Source organism: Phyllostomus discolor, chromosome 3 (assembly GCF_004126475.2).
Source record: "Phyllostomus discolor isolate MPI-MPIP mPhyDis1 chromosome 3, mPhyDis1.pri.v3, whole genome shotgun sequence".
Classification (NCBI taxonomy): Eukaryota; Metazoa; Chordata; class Mammalia; order Chiroptera; family Phyllostomidae; genus Phyllostomus; species Phyllostomus discolor.
The window spans coordinates 183,169,606-183,184,437 of NC_040905.2; the positions used below are offsets into that span (position 1 = coordinate 183,169,606).

The 14,832-nt window shown below is 46.0% G+C and overlaps 1 protein-coding gene across 2 annotated transcripts; it reads right to left on the bottom strand.

The window, feature by feature from the left end:
- Positions 1-13,699, bottom strand: LOC114511303 (valosin containing protein). Of its 2 annotated transcripts, none has more exons than XM_028529996.2 (17): positions 13,322-13,699; positions 9,569-9,680; positions 9,212-9,384; positions 7,946-8,088; positions 7,280-7,410; positions 6,682-6,813; positions 5,579-5,681; positions 4,612-4,745; positions 4,397-4,532; positions 3,928-4,040; positions 3,350-3,514; positions 3,136-3,258; positions 2,672-2,884; positions 2,160-2,468; positions 1,705-1,860; positions 823-977; positions 1-673 (listed from the first exon to the last, which is right to left on the bottom strand). In XM_028529996.2, exons 1-17 carry the CDS (start codon positions 13,336-13,338, stop codon positions 568-570), a joined length of 2,421 nt encoding a protein of 806 aa, XP_028385797.1. In that variant the 5' UTR covers positions 13,339-13,699; the 3' UTR covers positions 1-567. The 2 variants fall into 2 exon arrangements, with proteins under 2 accessions (XP_028385797.1, XP_028385814.1); XM_028530013.2 differs by having other exon boundaries at positions 9,212-9,483; positions 13,322-13,631.
- Positions 13,700-14,832: the final 1,133 nt, after the last annotated feature.

The window sequence follows — 14,832 nt, forward strand, 5'->3', positions numbered from 1 at the left end:
GGCTCCATTTTGATCCAACATTTATTGTTCTTTTACAACATGTCATTTTTGGTTTAGAAACTCCTTATGATTAGTTTTCCAACAATAACTCAAAAGCATGTAAAATAAAATCAACCTACTCTCTATATAAACACCCAGCAACTGTGGCCCTTTACCCTCCTGGCCAGGTTGGGTAGGGGAAGAAGGGAGGGCTTGAGAATCATTGAGTGAAGTGCAGATGCTTTCTTTACTGTGGGAGCGTTGGTAGTGCCTTGGTTCACACCCACACAGGACCCCTGCACTGCCCCCAACTACAACAGAAACAACATAGGCCCAAGGTCCAATTCCCTGTTGGTAATTCACGCTCCATCTCCCAAATGAAAACCTTTATTTTATCGCTTTTGTTTTGTTTTGTTTTGTTTTTTTTCAACAGAAACCCCCTGTCCAGAGTCTGACTGTAGCTGAACTGTTCAGGCTGAGAAATGGAGAAGGCCGTGGGCGCACCCCTGGTCCCTCCTGGGCAAGCGCCCCCACCCTCAGGGAACAAGGTCCAGCCAGGCCAGCTCGCAGCACACTGGCCATCACCACTTAGCCATACAGGTCATCATCATTGTCTTCTGTGTATACACTGCCACCTGTGCCGCCTCCACTGCCCTGACTGGGGCCAGCTCCACCCTGATTTCCTGAAGGGAATCTGTGTGCACAAGAAACATAAAATAAGGGTTAGGACGGAGCCTATATAGGATTTTCACAACTACCCCACTAGCCTCCTTAGGATTCCCACTGCCTTGGCTGTATAGTTTCCCAAGACAATTTAAGCATTCCCCACTGTATCATAGTTACCTGAAACTGCCAAAGCCCCGACTCTGCTGAAGGGTCTGAGCAAACATTTCATATTTTCGAATGTCATTGTCACTGACAGAACGGCGAGCAAAGCGCATGGCTTCCTCAAAGTGATCTCGGCGGATTTCGGGCACTGGATCATCCTCTTCCACCTCCTGTAGGATTGGGAAACACAAACCACCAGGGATAGTTAAGCCCAGTCTGGATTTCTTCCCTGGCCCTTTCCGATCCTCATTATTACAGTACGCAATTGGTCTCCCTCTCTCCTATACAACCTAAGTCACTGACCTGCTTAAAAACCTGTCAGTGCATTCTGGAAAACGCAAAACTGTAGGGAAAGAAATCACATCAGGGCTTTCAGGAGTTTAGGGTGGTAAAAAAAAGAAATTGACTAAAGTGGCCCAAGAGAACTTTGGGATGACAGAAATTTCTATCTCTACTGTAGTAGTAGTAGTTATAGAACTTATAAACAGTGTACCTAAAAAGGATGAATTTTTATTGTATAAATTATGCTTCAGTAAACCTAAATTTTAAAATGAAAATATCAATGACTCTAGTGTTTACAACATTTGAATTAGGTTTACAACATTTGAACCTGTTCCACAGGTTCTAAACTGTGTTCTATTTGTTTATCCACACGATCATATTTTGATTTCCCTTATGGAGCTTATTTCATACTGAGCATACAGCCTGCCCATCTCTTCTCAGCCTTTGTAATTCCAGACCGAAGGTGGTAACCTCAGTTGCTTCTTTCTCTTTGATGCCCCGCTAAATACCTTGGTCAAATGATTTTCTCAAAACCTTATACTCTTCTAGGGCATGGTGGAAACTGTCCCCTTGTTCCCAACAACTTGCACATCTGAGGAAAGGATGCAAACTCACCATGGCTGATGGGTTGGTCTGCCTCTCACGGTCTCGCCTAATCTCACTCTCAATAGATTCACGAATGGCCAGCTTACAGGCTCGTTGGCAAATCTCAGTCAGGTCAGCTCCAGAGAAGCCATTAGTCATCTTAGCCAGGAACTCCAAATCTACATCCTAAAAGTTAGATTATCTTAGCATTTAGCCTCTCCTCCCATGATACACAAACACAATCTCCAAGCCACTCAAGTACTTCCAATTCCAATTTGTCCCATCTTTCACCACTGTTTTATTCCCCATTCTAGACTGTTCTAACACAATTGTCCTCAAGGATTGTCCTTAAGGACTGTCCTGAAACCTTCCAGCTTCCCTTTACAACCCTAATCCCCAAGGAAATCTTGTCTGGGGACTGAACAGCACTCTACACTGGTCTGAGAACTCACAGAAATCCCCACAGCCCGTGACCTTGCACCTGCCTTGGCAACTGGGGACTTGCGCAGGTTGGCCTTGAGGATGGCAACACGGGACTTCTCATCAGGAAGTGGGATGTAGATGAGTTGATCAAGGCGGCCAGGTCTCAGAATGGCAGGATCAATGATATCAGGCCGGTTGGTAGCGCCAATAATAAACACATTCTTTTTTGTGGACATGCCATCCATTTCTGTCAGGATCTGATTGATAACTCGGTCAGCAGCCCCACCACCATCTCCAATGTTACCACCTCGGGCCTTGGCAATGGAATCCAGCTCATCAAAGAACAGTACACAGGGGGCAGCTTGGCGGGCCTGTGAGAGGGACAGATGGACTCAAGCATTAGTACAATTTGGGTCTCTCAGGCCCAATTTACCTGAGAAGGAAAATCAAGTGACATTCACTACCCCAGCTGAGTTTCCAGAATGAGATGTTTTAAACTCTCCCAAAGAAACAGCTTCTATCTCTACCTTGACTCCAAGCAAGTGAATAGACAGCCCAGATGTTTGTAACTCACCTTGTCAAAGATTTCTCTGACATTGGCCTCAGACTCCCCAAACCACATGGTGAGCAGCTCAGGACCCTTGATGGAGATGAAGTTGGCCTGGCATTCATTAGCAATAGCTTTAGCCAGCAAGGTTTTCCCACAGCCAGGAGGTCCATAGAACAGTACTCCCTTGGAGGGTGTCATGCCAAACTTGAGGAATTTGTCTGGGTGCTCCACAGGATACTTGAAGTAAAAGAAAGAGGGTTCAGGGATACCCCATACAGTTTAAAGAAACCTAACCAAACAGAAGCCTATCCGCCCCCCAACCCCACAGTGTTAAGATCTAGGCTCCTTTGGTACCTCAAACACGAGGATAGCAGGACCCTGAATTATTCTCTCACAATTCCTACAAAGAATGTGCCAACGCCCCAAGACTAACCAGCTCAGTTATGAAGTACTGAAGCAGTGACTCACCCTGAACCAAGCTACCCTACCTGGACCAGTTCCTGAAGCTCACGCTTGACATCTTCTAGGCCCCCAATGTCCTCCCAGGTTACCTGTGGCACCTCCACCACAGTTTCCCGCAGTGCTGATGGGTTGCTCTGGCTCAGGGCCCACTGAAAAGGGAAGAAAAACTTGGGATGAGACTGGCCAGGGATGGCATCAAAGTGCGTGTGTATGGACCTTAAACGGGAGCACAGTCCTTACCCGGAAGTCATCCATAGTAACTGCCAGGGAGTTCATGACCTCAGCATCAATGGTTTCATCCTCTAGGTCAATAAGGTCCATCTTCTTGCGTATGGCTTGCAGGGCGGCCTCTGAGCACAAGGCTGCTAAGTCAGCGCCCACATGCCCATGAGTCTCATTGGCTACCTGAAGAGAGAAGACCTACTTACTATCCTGTCTCTAAGACCTAGCTGCCGTAAGAGGTCAAAGACAACAGAATCCTGGCCCCTTTCCCTGACTCCTATCTCTGGGTCCTCCCACTTGACTAAATACATACTAACAGTTCTTTCACTGGCTAGATTTTATGTATTCAAGCCTGGACTGGGAGCCTGGAAATAAAGCTCCTTCTAAAATTCTGGGTTTACTCTAATATAGTGTCAACCAAGAAACATGCCAACTCCAGTTTCCTGGCTTCAATCTCAAATCATTTCTTTTCCCCCACCCAGGAATCAAAATCAGTCTCCTCCCATCTTAAGTTTATATTCCTAGCCAGTTCCCTTCAACTGCCTGGAAATAGATATTCTAAAACCCCTGACCAGCCTTCATCACTACTACTCCACCTGTTCCAGGTCCACATCATCTGCCAGCTTCATGTTCTTGGTATGGATCTGAAGAATTTCCAAGCGTCCTGTAGCATCAGGGATTCCAATATCTACCTCCCTGTCAAAGCGACCTGTGAAACAGTGTGTGAACACAGACAGGGTTCATTTCTGGTCCAGAGGGAAGACGGGATAGGCCTACGGTGACCAACCATCACAGTCTGCCCAGGACTGTTTTGATGTTAGTGCTTGAAGTTCTATGTCCTGGGAAACCTCTCAGCCTCAGGGGCTCGTCACTCTAGACAAGACCTGACCCCTAGGGACAAGGGAAGGGACCCCTGGGGCCCTATCATTACAAAAAACTTCAAGAAATGCACAGGATTAGATGGTTTAGATAAAGGACAGGTGTGGGATGAAAGATATTAAGCCCAGCAGAGTTACAATCTCCCTATGAATAAGGACAGGGTGTAAAGAAGGGTGGAGTCCTTACCAAATCGCCGTAGGGCTGGGTCAATGCTGTTGGGTCTGTTGGTTGCTGCCATGACAATCACATGTGCTCTCTGCTTTAAGCCATCCATAAGGGTCAACAACTGTGATACAATACGCCGTTCCACCTCCCCGTGGGTCTGTCAGGACAGGACATCTGGTCAGAAGTGAAGTCAGGACCTTTCAACCCCCCACTAATCCCTTGGGTTGAGGTCCTACTTTCTCTCTTTTGGGAGCAATGGCATCCAGCTCATCAATGAAGATGATAGCAGGAGCATTCTTCTCAGCCTCCTCAAAGGCTTTACGAAGGTTGCTCTCGGACTCGCCAGCCAACTTGCTCATGATCTCGGGACCTGAAAGGATACAGAACAGAGGCAATGACAAAACTACATCTTCCTCATTCCTAAAAGAAATCAGGTATGTTGTTTGCCCAGCTCAGAGACAGGTCCTAGGTGAGAAGCAAGGTAACCTCTGGATACCTTTTCACAAACCCTATTAGCCACTATCCCAAGAGAGCCACCAGACCAGGCTAGAAAGAAGCCAAGGGACTCAGTGTTTATCTCACAGTTGAGCAAAAAGTGTAAGGACGACAAAAGAGGCTCTGGGACCTCTGGCCAGAGCGAGAGAAGCAGCATACGAGCTGGATCGCTAACAGCTACATATCATTCTCTAAAGTCTATATAGTTTCTTTTTTAAAATATTTATTTTTAGAGAGGGAAAGGGAGAAAGAGAGGAAGAGAAAGTGTGGTTGCCTGTCACACGCCCCCTACTGGGGACCTGGCCTGCAACCCAAGGATGTGCAACCCTTTGATTCAAGGGCCGGCACTCAATCCACTGAACCACACCACTCAGGGCTAAAAATCATTCTTAAACAGCCAGTTGACCATCCCCCAAACCCTCTACAATAAATAAACATAGATTTTTTGGTTTTTCCATCCTAACTTACTACCCCTAAATGTTTTCAGTCTGTTTATAATCTTTCTCAAAGAGCACAGATCAGGGACACACGAGTAGAGTCTCTTCCCCTTGTTACTTATATATCTATAATGCACCCCAGGGGAAAAAAAAGATGCTGTACACAAGGCATGCCTGCAAATGATGTGTCCATGATTTACCTAGATGAGACTGGGTCACACTCAGTTCAGAACTGGGTCCAGCCAAATACAAGGTGAGCTAAGTTTCCTACCATTGATCAAAAAGAAGAAGGCTCCAGTCTCATTTGCCACAGCTCGAGCAATCAGGGTCTTCCCAGTCCCAGGAGGTCCATAGAGCAGGATTCCTCGAGGAGGCTGAGGACCAGTACAGAGTGAATGATTAGGTTCAGATTCACACCTTCTCCCAATACCATACACCTTAAAACGGCTTGAGGAGGGCTCTATCTAGAAAGGGTGAGAATCACAGCCCAACACTGACACTAGTAAGAATGAGCTCTTAGCTGTAGCTGTTAGGAAATTTACTTCAGGCCACACTCACTACTCTTTTCAGCAGAGAAAATACTGCCCAGAAGGCTGACATTTATGACTATAATTTACATAGGAGACTGAGGGCAGAGAAACCACCCTAAGAAACTAGTGTGAATCTGAAGATCCCGGCATTAGGGAAAAGCAAGAGGCCATTAGGCCAAAAGCTTGGCTTTAGATAGACCAAGGGCCAAGGACCAGCTTAGTCATTTTAAGAGTGTTGCCAGAGAGTCCTTCATTTTAATAATCACAGCTCTTCAGGATTTATCATATTAGAATGCTTTTCCTTACCACCAACCACAAGCTTTCCTCTTTAAGCTGTCTTTTCTGTGGCCTTCCACAGGTAGCACATGGGATGTGCCCACACAGAAGATAGTTATTTATATGGTGCATACGAGGGGGAGGGCAATAATTTAATCTTCACCATAGCCCATGACATGAAAAAGGTTGGGAAGTTACATTCTAGACCAGCAGTTTTCAAATGTTTTAGACTCAGGACCCTTAACACTCTGCAAATTTCCTTAATTTTTGCTTCTATTGGGCAGCACTCTTCTAGACAGGTTGGCAAACTATGATGAGATTTGTTTTTGTAGAGTCCATAGGAATGGTTTTAAATTTTTCAAGGGTTATTAATAAACTACATATAAATGCAACAGAGAACTTCAATGCCCCACTCTGTTCCAGACCATTAGTAGCTTTAATAAATTTGGAGCCCTCTATAAACTCAAAAAATAATGAAACATATATGAAAACAGGTCCCAGGATCAGACACAAAGTAGTTGTTAATCACCACCTTAGACTATATTCCACAGAACCCAAAGGTGCTCACCTTCACACCAATTGCCTTAAATAGGGCAGGATGTCTCAGGGGCAGCTCCACCATCTCCTTTATCTGAGCTAGCTGTTTCCTGCAGCCACCAATGTCATCATAGCCTACTTCATTCAAGGACTCTTCCTCATCCTGAATATGGAGAAGACAAAGGAAAGGAGAAGGCAGGAACACTAGTATTAGCAAAAGACGAGTTTCTTCAAGTCCTTCCACAATGTGATGTGGAAAAATCTGCTGTACTAGGAGTCTCTCCTTCAAGGGAACCATGCCTCAAAGAACAATTCAAAGTCCCAAGGCCAGATGGCTAGCATAGCTTTTCCTCTCACACTGTCCTTAGTCTTACTGGGAAGGGATCCCCTAAGACCTGAAGCTGGAAATTCTGGTAAATGGGCATTCCAGCCTCATCATCAACATCACCTCTTCAAAAGTCAGTCCAACCACTTAGATCCTTTTAGTTCGATCTAGATTTTAAAAATTACTGGTATCAGATATTTAAAAGAAGCTTAGTTCCAAAGAGCACACCATCTTGACAGCTCCCACATGACTGTACCATTAAGTAACCACGCAGTCAAGTATTGAGATCCGAGAGAGAACTCACCTCTCGTTTGATAGGTTCCCCTTCACAGTGGATCACTGTGTCTGGAGCAACAATGCAGTAAGGGCTGGGATCTGTCTCCACTACTTTGAACTCCACAGCACGCATTCCACCCCGGACAAGGAAAATGTCTCCTGTGAGAGCAATCAGCAGAAGGGCTGTCAAAGGTGTCAACTACAAGAGTAATCATTCATCAGAACCTGGGGTCTACAATATAAATTCACTAGATATTGCCCTTTTCCCTTCTCACCCCCAGAACCCAGTTAAGCATCAGTCAAGAGCAGAAAGCTAACCTGTAAAAGGTTCCTCTGGCTCTCAAGAGAACAGTGAACAACCTGATGTGCCAGAAGTCCATAGGTTTTGACTTCTGAGGTACAGGCAACCCTGCTTTTACAACAACCACTAATGATAGAGCTGTGCTGAATATTAAATACACTTTGGACTGTGACACAGCCAAAACGGCCCACCTCCTCCTTCAGGGATTTAAGAAAAGACAGCTTATTGTCCCAGAGCAGGGAATGGGAATGGAATAATGAGGGTGTGGGAGGGATCAAGGGGAAGGAGAGAACAGACATGTATATACATACATGAGACAGATGTTTCAAAGTTCACCCCCAAGTATCCCTATAAACAAACACCCTAAGGCCAGTCCTTAGAATTATCTCTCACCTTTCCGGATGGGTCGATAAGCTTCCAAGAAGTACGGCTTAAGGTATACCTCGAAAAGATTGCCAGTGATGCCTTCCACCGTGTCATCGATAGGTAGCACGTGGATACGTTTGCCATACTTCACATCAGGGCACGGTTGGATGCTGAGAATGACAAGCAGATGCCACATTACCAACCACACTGCAGCCCCAAGCACTGGGTGTCCGAAAGGGCCTGGCACAGAGAGCTGATGGCAAGCAAAAGAGAAAAGGCAGGGATGGCTTTAGGTGAAGAGAGGCAGGAGGATAGAGTGGGAGCAAGGATAAAGGAACAGCCAAGCAGAACTAAGAGAACTAAGATAGGTCGCATTCGGGTAAGGGTAGTAGAAGCCATTAGAAGAAGCTTCTGGGGCTGCCCACTCCCAATCAGTGAACCAAAAGGAAGATTCACACATCTGGAACCCTTACAAAGAAGACTAGATAAGGGTCTTCAGTGAGAGATATCCAAGGATGACCCATTCTGGCTAATATTGGTGACCCAATATTACAAAGAGAGGTCTTTGTCTGTTAAATGTGAGGGTCTGAGAAATAGAAATAAAAAAAAAATAATAACCTCAGCCAGATGGTCAGAGCACCTTGAGAAAAGCAACTAAGCACCTCCTGGAAGGCTATACAAAACCTACGATCTATAAAGAAGAATCAGAAGCCTAAGATATTCCTGGCCAGGTGCCAGGTGGTTGGGTAGCAATAGCCAGAGATGACTCCAAGATGGGAAAGCCTCTTGATTCAAGTTAAATCCAAAATCGCTCAGACTGGCAACTATCCTGGGTCTGGCTCAAACTGCAACTCTCTGCTAGATTATTTTAGATCTTTAAAAAGACCTGCTAGGAACCCACCTTCCTTACCCACACTCCCACCTCATTCCAGCCCCAACACAAGTCATTAATCCAACACAGCAGTGAGGTTATTTGGCAGATACACACCCTCAAATGGCATCCTAAACCAGAGTCTAGGGTGCAATTAAGGTATACCTCTTGTAAGGGGGGAAAAGAAAAAAGGTATCAATAAAGTCACAGAAATGCCAATTTGTCCCAAAGGCCACGAAGAAGCAGATTTTAAAGTCCCAGGGAGGCAGAACCAACACCTAAAGACAACTCTGATACATAAGTCTCCCCATGTTTAGGAGGCTTCTGATATCTGCAGCTGCCAAGGCCTTCACAGGGTCTTGCCTATAAAGCAGGTTGTCTCTGGCCTCCCATCCCTGAGGGGCCAAGAACCACACACACACCTGATGACATCCCCTAGGCGTACGCGAAGGTTATTCCGAACAACTCTATTCATTCGAATCTTCTCATCAGAACATGTGTCATCAGAAAGCACAATGCACACAGCTTCCCGCCTCTTCTTTCCTTTCAGCAACACTGTATCACCTCGGAACAACTGGAGCTCATCCATCTTGGGCTGAGGAAAGAAGGTTAAGGCCTTTGGGTCACTGGGCCAGGGGGTAAGCAGCAGCCCCGGAGGTTGGGATTCCCAGTAAACCCCATCTATCTGTGGTCACTGCAAGAAAAATGAGAAAAGAAACCTGGGAAAAGCCCTCAGGTTAAGTGCAATAAGGAAAGATTAGACTGTGGACCTAACTTACCTGGGACAAGGACACCACACTGTTGTCCTCATTGATGGCTTCATCGACAATTAACCGATTGGGACGATTCTTCTGTTTAAGAATGGCTGTTGATAAGTCATCACCTTTTGAACTAGAAAGAAAAAGTGAAGTCAAGTCCCAATGTATACTCCAATTCCAGGAACTCCAATTTCTAAAACTCACACTTAGGAAAGAATTAGTAAATAGATGAAGCTGCCCTAAGTCAGAGAGTTCAGACGAAGGAAATTCAGCCAAAGTCATGAGTAACACCTACCACACATTACAATTCCCATTCCAGTAGCTCTTGGTATTTTGAGCACTACTATCCTAACTATAAAGTTCAAAGGTCAGAAAACTATGGCCTAAAAAGATTAAATGGAAGTGGAGACTAAGGACTAAGTACAATTAAAAAAATGAAATTGGTCTTAAGACAGAACAGTGATTAAGAGAAAGTGCTCTGCCATCAGATCTGCTGGGTCTGAATCCCAATCCTGCCATTACTTAACTGCGATCTTGGACAAGTTATTTAACCTCTCTGGAAGTTGATGTTTTCTAATCTGCAAAATGGGGACATAGTAGTACTTACCTCAGGATTACTGTCCTGTGTAAGATAATGAATGCAAAGTGTTCAACACAATGCCTGGAACATGGTATTAATAGTCACCATAATTAATTACTGTAGAACAAAGCACAAGCCCTTCCTCTGCTAAACTTCTTGCCAAAGTTGGCAGGACACCTTATTGTAGGGCTCAGGGAGGCCCCAAGTCCCATCAAGCAAGGCTGGGGACAATGAAGCAAAATTAGCTCTACTCTCTCTTACTGGCTAACCCTGATGCCAGAACTTTCTATATATCACAGGAATGCCAAATACAAAGACCATCATATTTGGGAGTGGGGGGTGGGGTGCGGGGGGTGGGTGGGAAACAAAAACAAAAACCAAACAAAACTAATAGATCTAGAACCTTCAGAAAGAGGTTTAAGCTCAAAAGGTGATTTGTATAAAGCCACATAACTGCATGGACTGGTTCAAAGTCCTTCTCACCCAAATTAAGATTGCCTGAGTCTAAACTCGGTTTGAACTGTCCAGTTTCAATTATTTCCTAGAAGTTAAGATTTACCTGACACTAATTTCTTACCTAGCTTATCTCCAGCCCTCCACTAACTAAACCCAGTAGGCTCTCCCTTTGAAGAACTACCTCCTTTTAGTAAGGCTCAGGAAAACATGTGCATTAACCTAGAGAGGCCAGACAATGGAGAAAGCAAAGAATAAAAAAAGATCTTCATGAATTATTTCTTCATTCAACAAATTAACAACAACAATATTTGTGCATGCATACATGTATGTGCATACGTGTGTGTACACACACACACACACACACACTACGTACTGTAATGGGATCCAGGGCTACATAAGTTAACAAAACAAGATAAAATAGTATTCCTATTAGGAAATATCTTCACAACTTGCAAGAAAAAGAGATGCCTATGCTCTAGAGTACCTACTATGATATTACGGGATTTTATATCTTTTGGTCCTGACACACCAAAAAGAAATCCAAATCCCATTCATCTAATAAAACTGTACACTTTCTGCTGACACTCACATAGGTTGTATCTTTAATCATCACCTTTAAACTAGTTTCCAAGAATGGAGTTTCCTAGGCTTAAACTTGCTCCCCCAATCCAGAAGTATGGCACTTTGGGCATAATGCTTCTGAGTAGACAAACTTTCCCAAGGCAATCATGGTAAATGTGACAGCTAAAGCTAAAGGCAACTGAAACCCATGAATTCTCCCTCTCCCTCACACCTCAAAATACCACCCAAAGGGTGCCCATGTTCCTGGCTTGACCTGTAGGATTAGGGATGGGGAAAAATAAAATGGCTGATGCCTCTAACCATCATAGTTTGTATTTCAACCTCAAAGCTGCAGTCGAAGAAAACTTCCAATCTGCCTACCATTCCTGACCCTAGCACTGGGAATGAGTGGTATGCTCCTCCCTTAAGACAAAGACCTTTAATGCCACATCCATCTAATGAGATCAAAGGAACCCCTAAAAAAGAGAATTCAGCCTCACCATGACCCAACAGCAGTCCTGGAAGCTCTTTGGGGATACCTCACATTGTCTTTTATGTGCATCAGACCCTTTCCAGAACCCCAATGGGCTATAAGGAACTTGGAGGGAGTTCAGGTAAGAGTCATCAGGATGACACAGAGGTTAGAAACCATCTTGATGCCCAATTTTAAGAGTTTGGGATTTTTTATTTTTATTCTTGAAAACAAAAAACTGAATAACCTAAAGGAATATTTTAAGTATTAGTAAGTGGTCCTTTTAAATAGGCAACTGAGTGATACCATATTTTGCCTTGTATAATGCGTGCTCAAACTTGCAGAAAAAAAAATTTTTAATTTTTAAAATTTGATTTTAATTTACATTTAGATATTTGTTTTTGTATCATAAAGGAATTTTAGCATTTACTTTTGAACATATGGTACATTAAAAAAATTTATTTAACAAATAATTACAAAACACAAGAACAGATACAAGGTATTTCACGTACTACTCATATATAATGTACATCCTTATTTTTCCCTCAAAAAATTGGGCAAAAAAGTGCACATTATACAGCAAAATATGGTACTCCATCTCGATTCAGAAACTTGAAAAAAAAGAACACACCAAAAAACCAATCAGGAAGGTGATTTGCATAGAAGAGTTTTCAGAGGTTGACTGTGTCTTTTCTTTTTCCATTATCTAAAGTTCTTGGTTATAAACCCAGTGGACAAGAGGTGGCCAGGTTTTATCTGATGCTTTTCTTAGGGGTAGAGGCCTCGCCCAGGATTTCTTAACACGGCCAACTTTAGGTGGAAAAAATCCGTGTGGGTTCGAGTTAGGGCAACTCTAACCTTCACGCCACGATGGTTGAAATCCATGAAGGCCCAGAACATAGGAACTTAGATTCGAACGATACAGCAAAAACCTAAAATAGTAGAGAAACTTAAAAAGTGCCTTTCTCCCTTCGCCTATTTCATAACATCAAGGAAAACTGATTAAAGATTTCTCATGAGTAACAACCGACCTCAGGTAGGAAGGTCAGATGCGAAAAGCAGGGCTCACTCACTCCCTCACTACTCACTCAGGTGGCGCAGGATGCTAACCGCGGACCGAGTGGACCCGACTCCAAAAGGGCCATGGTGAGCTTCCCTGGGCTCGCCGCCGGGCCTTCCCAGGTTCCGGCCTCCGCCCGCATCTCCGGTCTCGGAAGGCCTTCACGTGGCCCAAAGTCCACGCCCACCAGGCCCAGTTAGGGCGTTGGGGCCTGCTCTCCGGGAACCAAAAGATTTCAGCGGGTGGTAGGCGGAATCGCAAGGGGTTTCTCGGAGGCCCCAGGGCTTCGCGCCGGCAGTGTGGGCCAGCAGTCCTCCCCAGGCCCGGACGGCAGTTCCAAGGGAGCCAATTAGGCCGGCCGGGGCCTGCATGACACAGCACGATCTGGCCCAGGCCCCGACCCGGGCCCAACGCAAACCCCGCCTAGGGGGCGCGCGGGTGCGTAGACCAGCGGAGCCCAGCCACAGCCCCTCCTTCGCCCCCTTCCTCTCCTCTCCTTCCAAGTCTCCCTTTCCTGGTTTCCACCTCTTAGACGCTCCCACTGCCAGGCCGGGCCGGGCCTACACAGCACCGAAGGGCCCCCGGCTGCGCGCACCCACAGCGAGCGGGGATCTCGCGCGCGCATACACATTCACACGCACTCACTCAGCTCCCGAGGCCATGGCGCGCGCCTCTCCCGGCCGGCGGCTGTGGCGGCCCGCGAGTAACGGCTACAGGGGGTAGCAGGCGACCGACTGGACTGGGTCTCGGCTCCCCCGGGCGGGTGGCGAGCAGCAGCGACAAACCCGCAGGCAGCCTCCCTCTCACTTCCTCCCAGCGGCACCCGTGCGGTGGGCGGGCAGGAGACGTTGATTCCTGACCCGCGAGTGGGCAGCAACAGCGACGACTCAAACGACGGCTGCAGACGCTTCACTGAGACCGAGCGGAGAAGAGCCGAATCATCGGAAGAAGAGGTGCTCTAACCTCAGCCAATCAGCGCCTGCCCTAGGGACTTCCGCCCGCCTCTCAGCGCCTCTCCCCAGCAACTCGCGGACCAGAGCCAATCAGGAAATTCGTTTTGGCCTGGCTCCCGCCTCAGGGGTGCAACATGTCTGGTAACGCCACGTCAATTGGCCGCAACGCTGCGCTTCCTCGATGGATTGGAATTCTCGACCAATTAAAGAAAGGAGTGAAGCCAGATCGACTGGCGAGAGGAGTGTCTAATCCCTGGAGGCGGACTCGCCCACTTGGCTCCAGTTCATTGGCTCTTGAGTTTTTTGTGCTGGAAAAAGACCTGGCACAATGGATTGACCCCATGTATTAGTCTAGTACTGTTGCAGTGATAACAAACACCCTTATCTTCTTCCAAAACCTGAGGATTCACCCTAACCCCCCTCCTTACACCTTCAAAACTCTGGTTCAGGCTACCCCCTTCCTACTTTGGGACCCTTTGACTAGCACCAGTTTTTGTTTTTTAAACTTTACAGAGGGGAAGGGAGAAAAGGAAACAATGATGTGAGAAACATCAATCACCTCCTGTAGTGCCCCAGCTGGGGACTGAACTCACAACCCAAGCATGTGTCCCAACAGGGAACTGAACCAGCATCCTTTCACTTCGTGGGATGACACCCAACCAACTGAGCGACACCAGTCAGGGCAGCAACCCAGCTCTTAATCCGCCTGTATCCTTTAGTTGTTCAACCCTCCGGTAACCCTAATCTGACTTCCTCGGAGCTTGGAGGTCCATGCTTTCTCTTACCACTTAACATTAATATTAATGGTTTGAGGAGGGAGGGGCACTCAAATCCAGAAAGGGGTCAAAAGGTTACCACAAAACACATAACATTCAATAGAGCCCAAAGCAGCAAGGAAATTGCATGCCGAGTTGAAATTCTTGGGCCCAAAATACAGCTAGCCCTGACTATATTCAATAGGCAACTCTGGTAGCACAGTAACTGGATTCACCCTTCATCGTTTTCCAAAGACACATTTGACTGAGGCAGTTGATTCTCCTATTTCTAGAATTTAGGATTAAGGAGGAGTTTGGAAGTCAGAGACTCAGATCTGCTTGTCTCTCCCTCTAAGAATCAACTACCTGCCCTTGCCAAGACAGACCTGCCCAGACCACCTTCCAGATCCACCTCCACTCATTCTATCACTTCATACAGGATCCTGGG

Bases quoted from the DNA above. Each gene is read 5' to 3' on its own strand.
- LOC114511303 (XM_028529996.2), bottom strand. The intron at 9,385-9,568 runs GTAAGTTAGGTC...TTCTTTCCTCAG, and splicing joins GTGTGGTGTCCTTGTCCCAG to CCCAAGATGGATGAGCTCCA. The intron at 1,861-2,159 runs GCAGGTGCAAGG...TCTAACTTTTAG, and splicing joins GCAAGTCCCCAGTTGCCAAG to GATGTAGATTTGGAGTTCCT.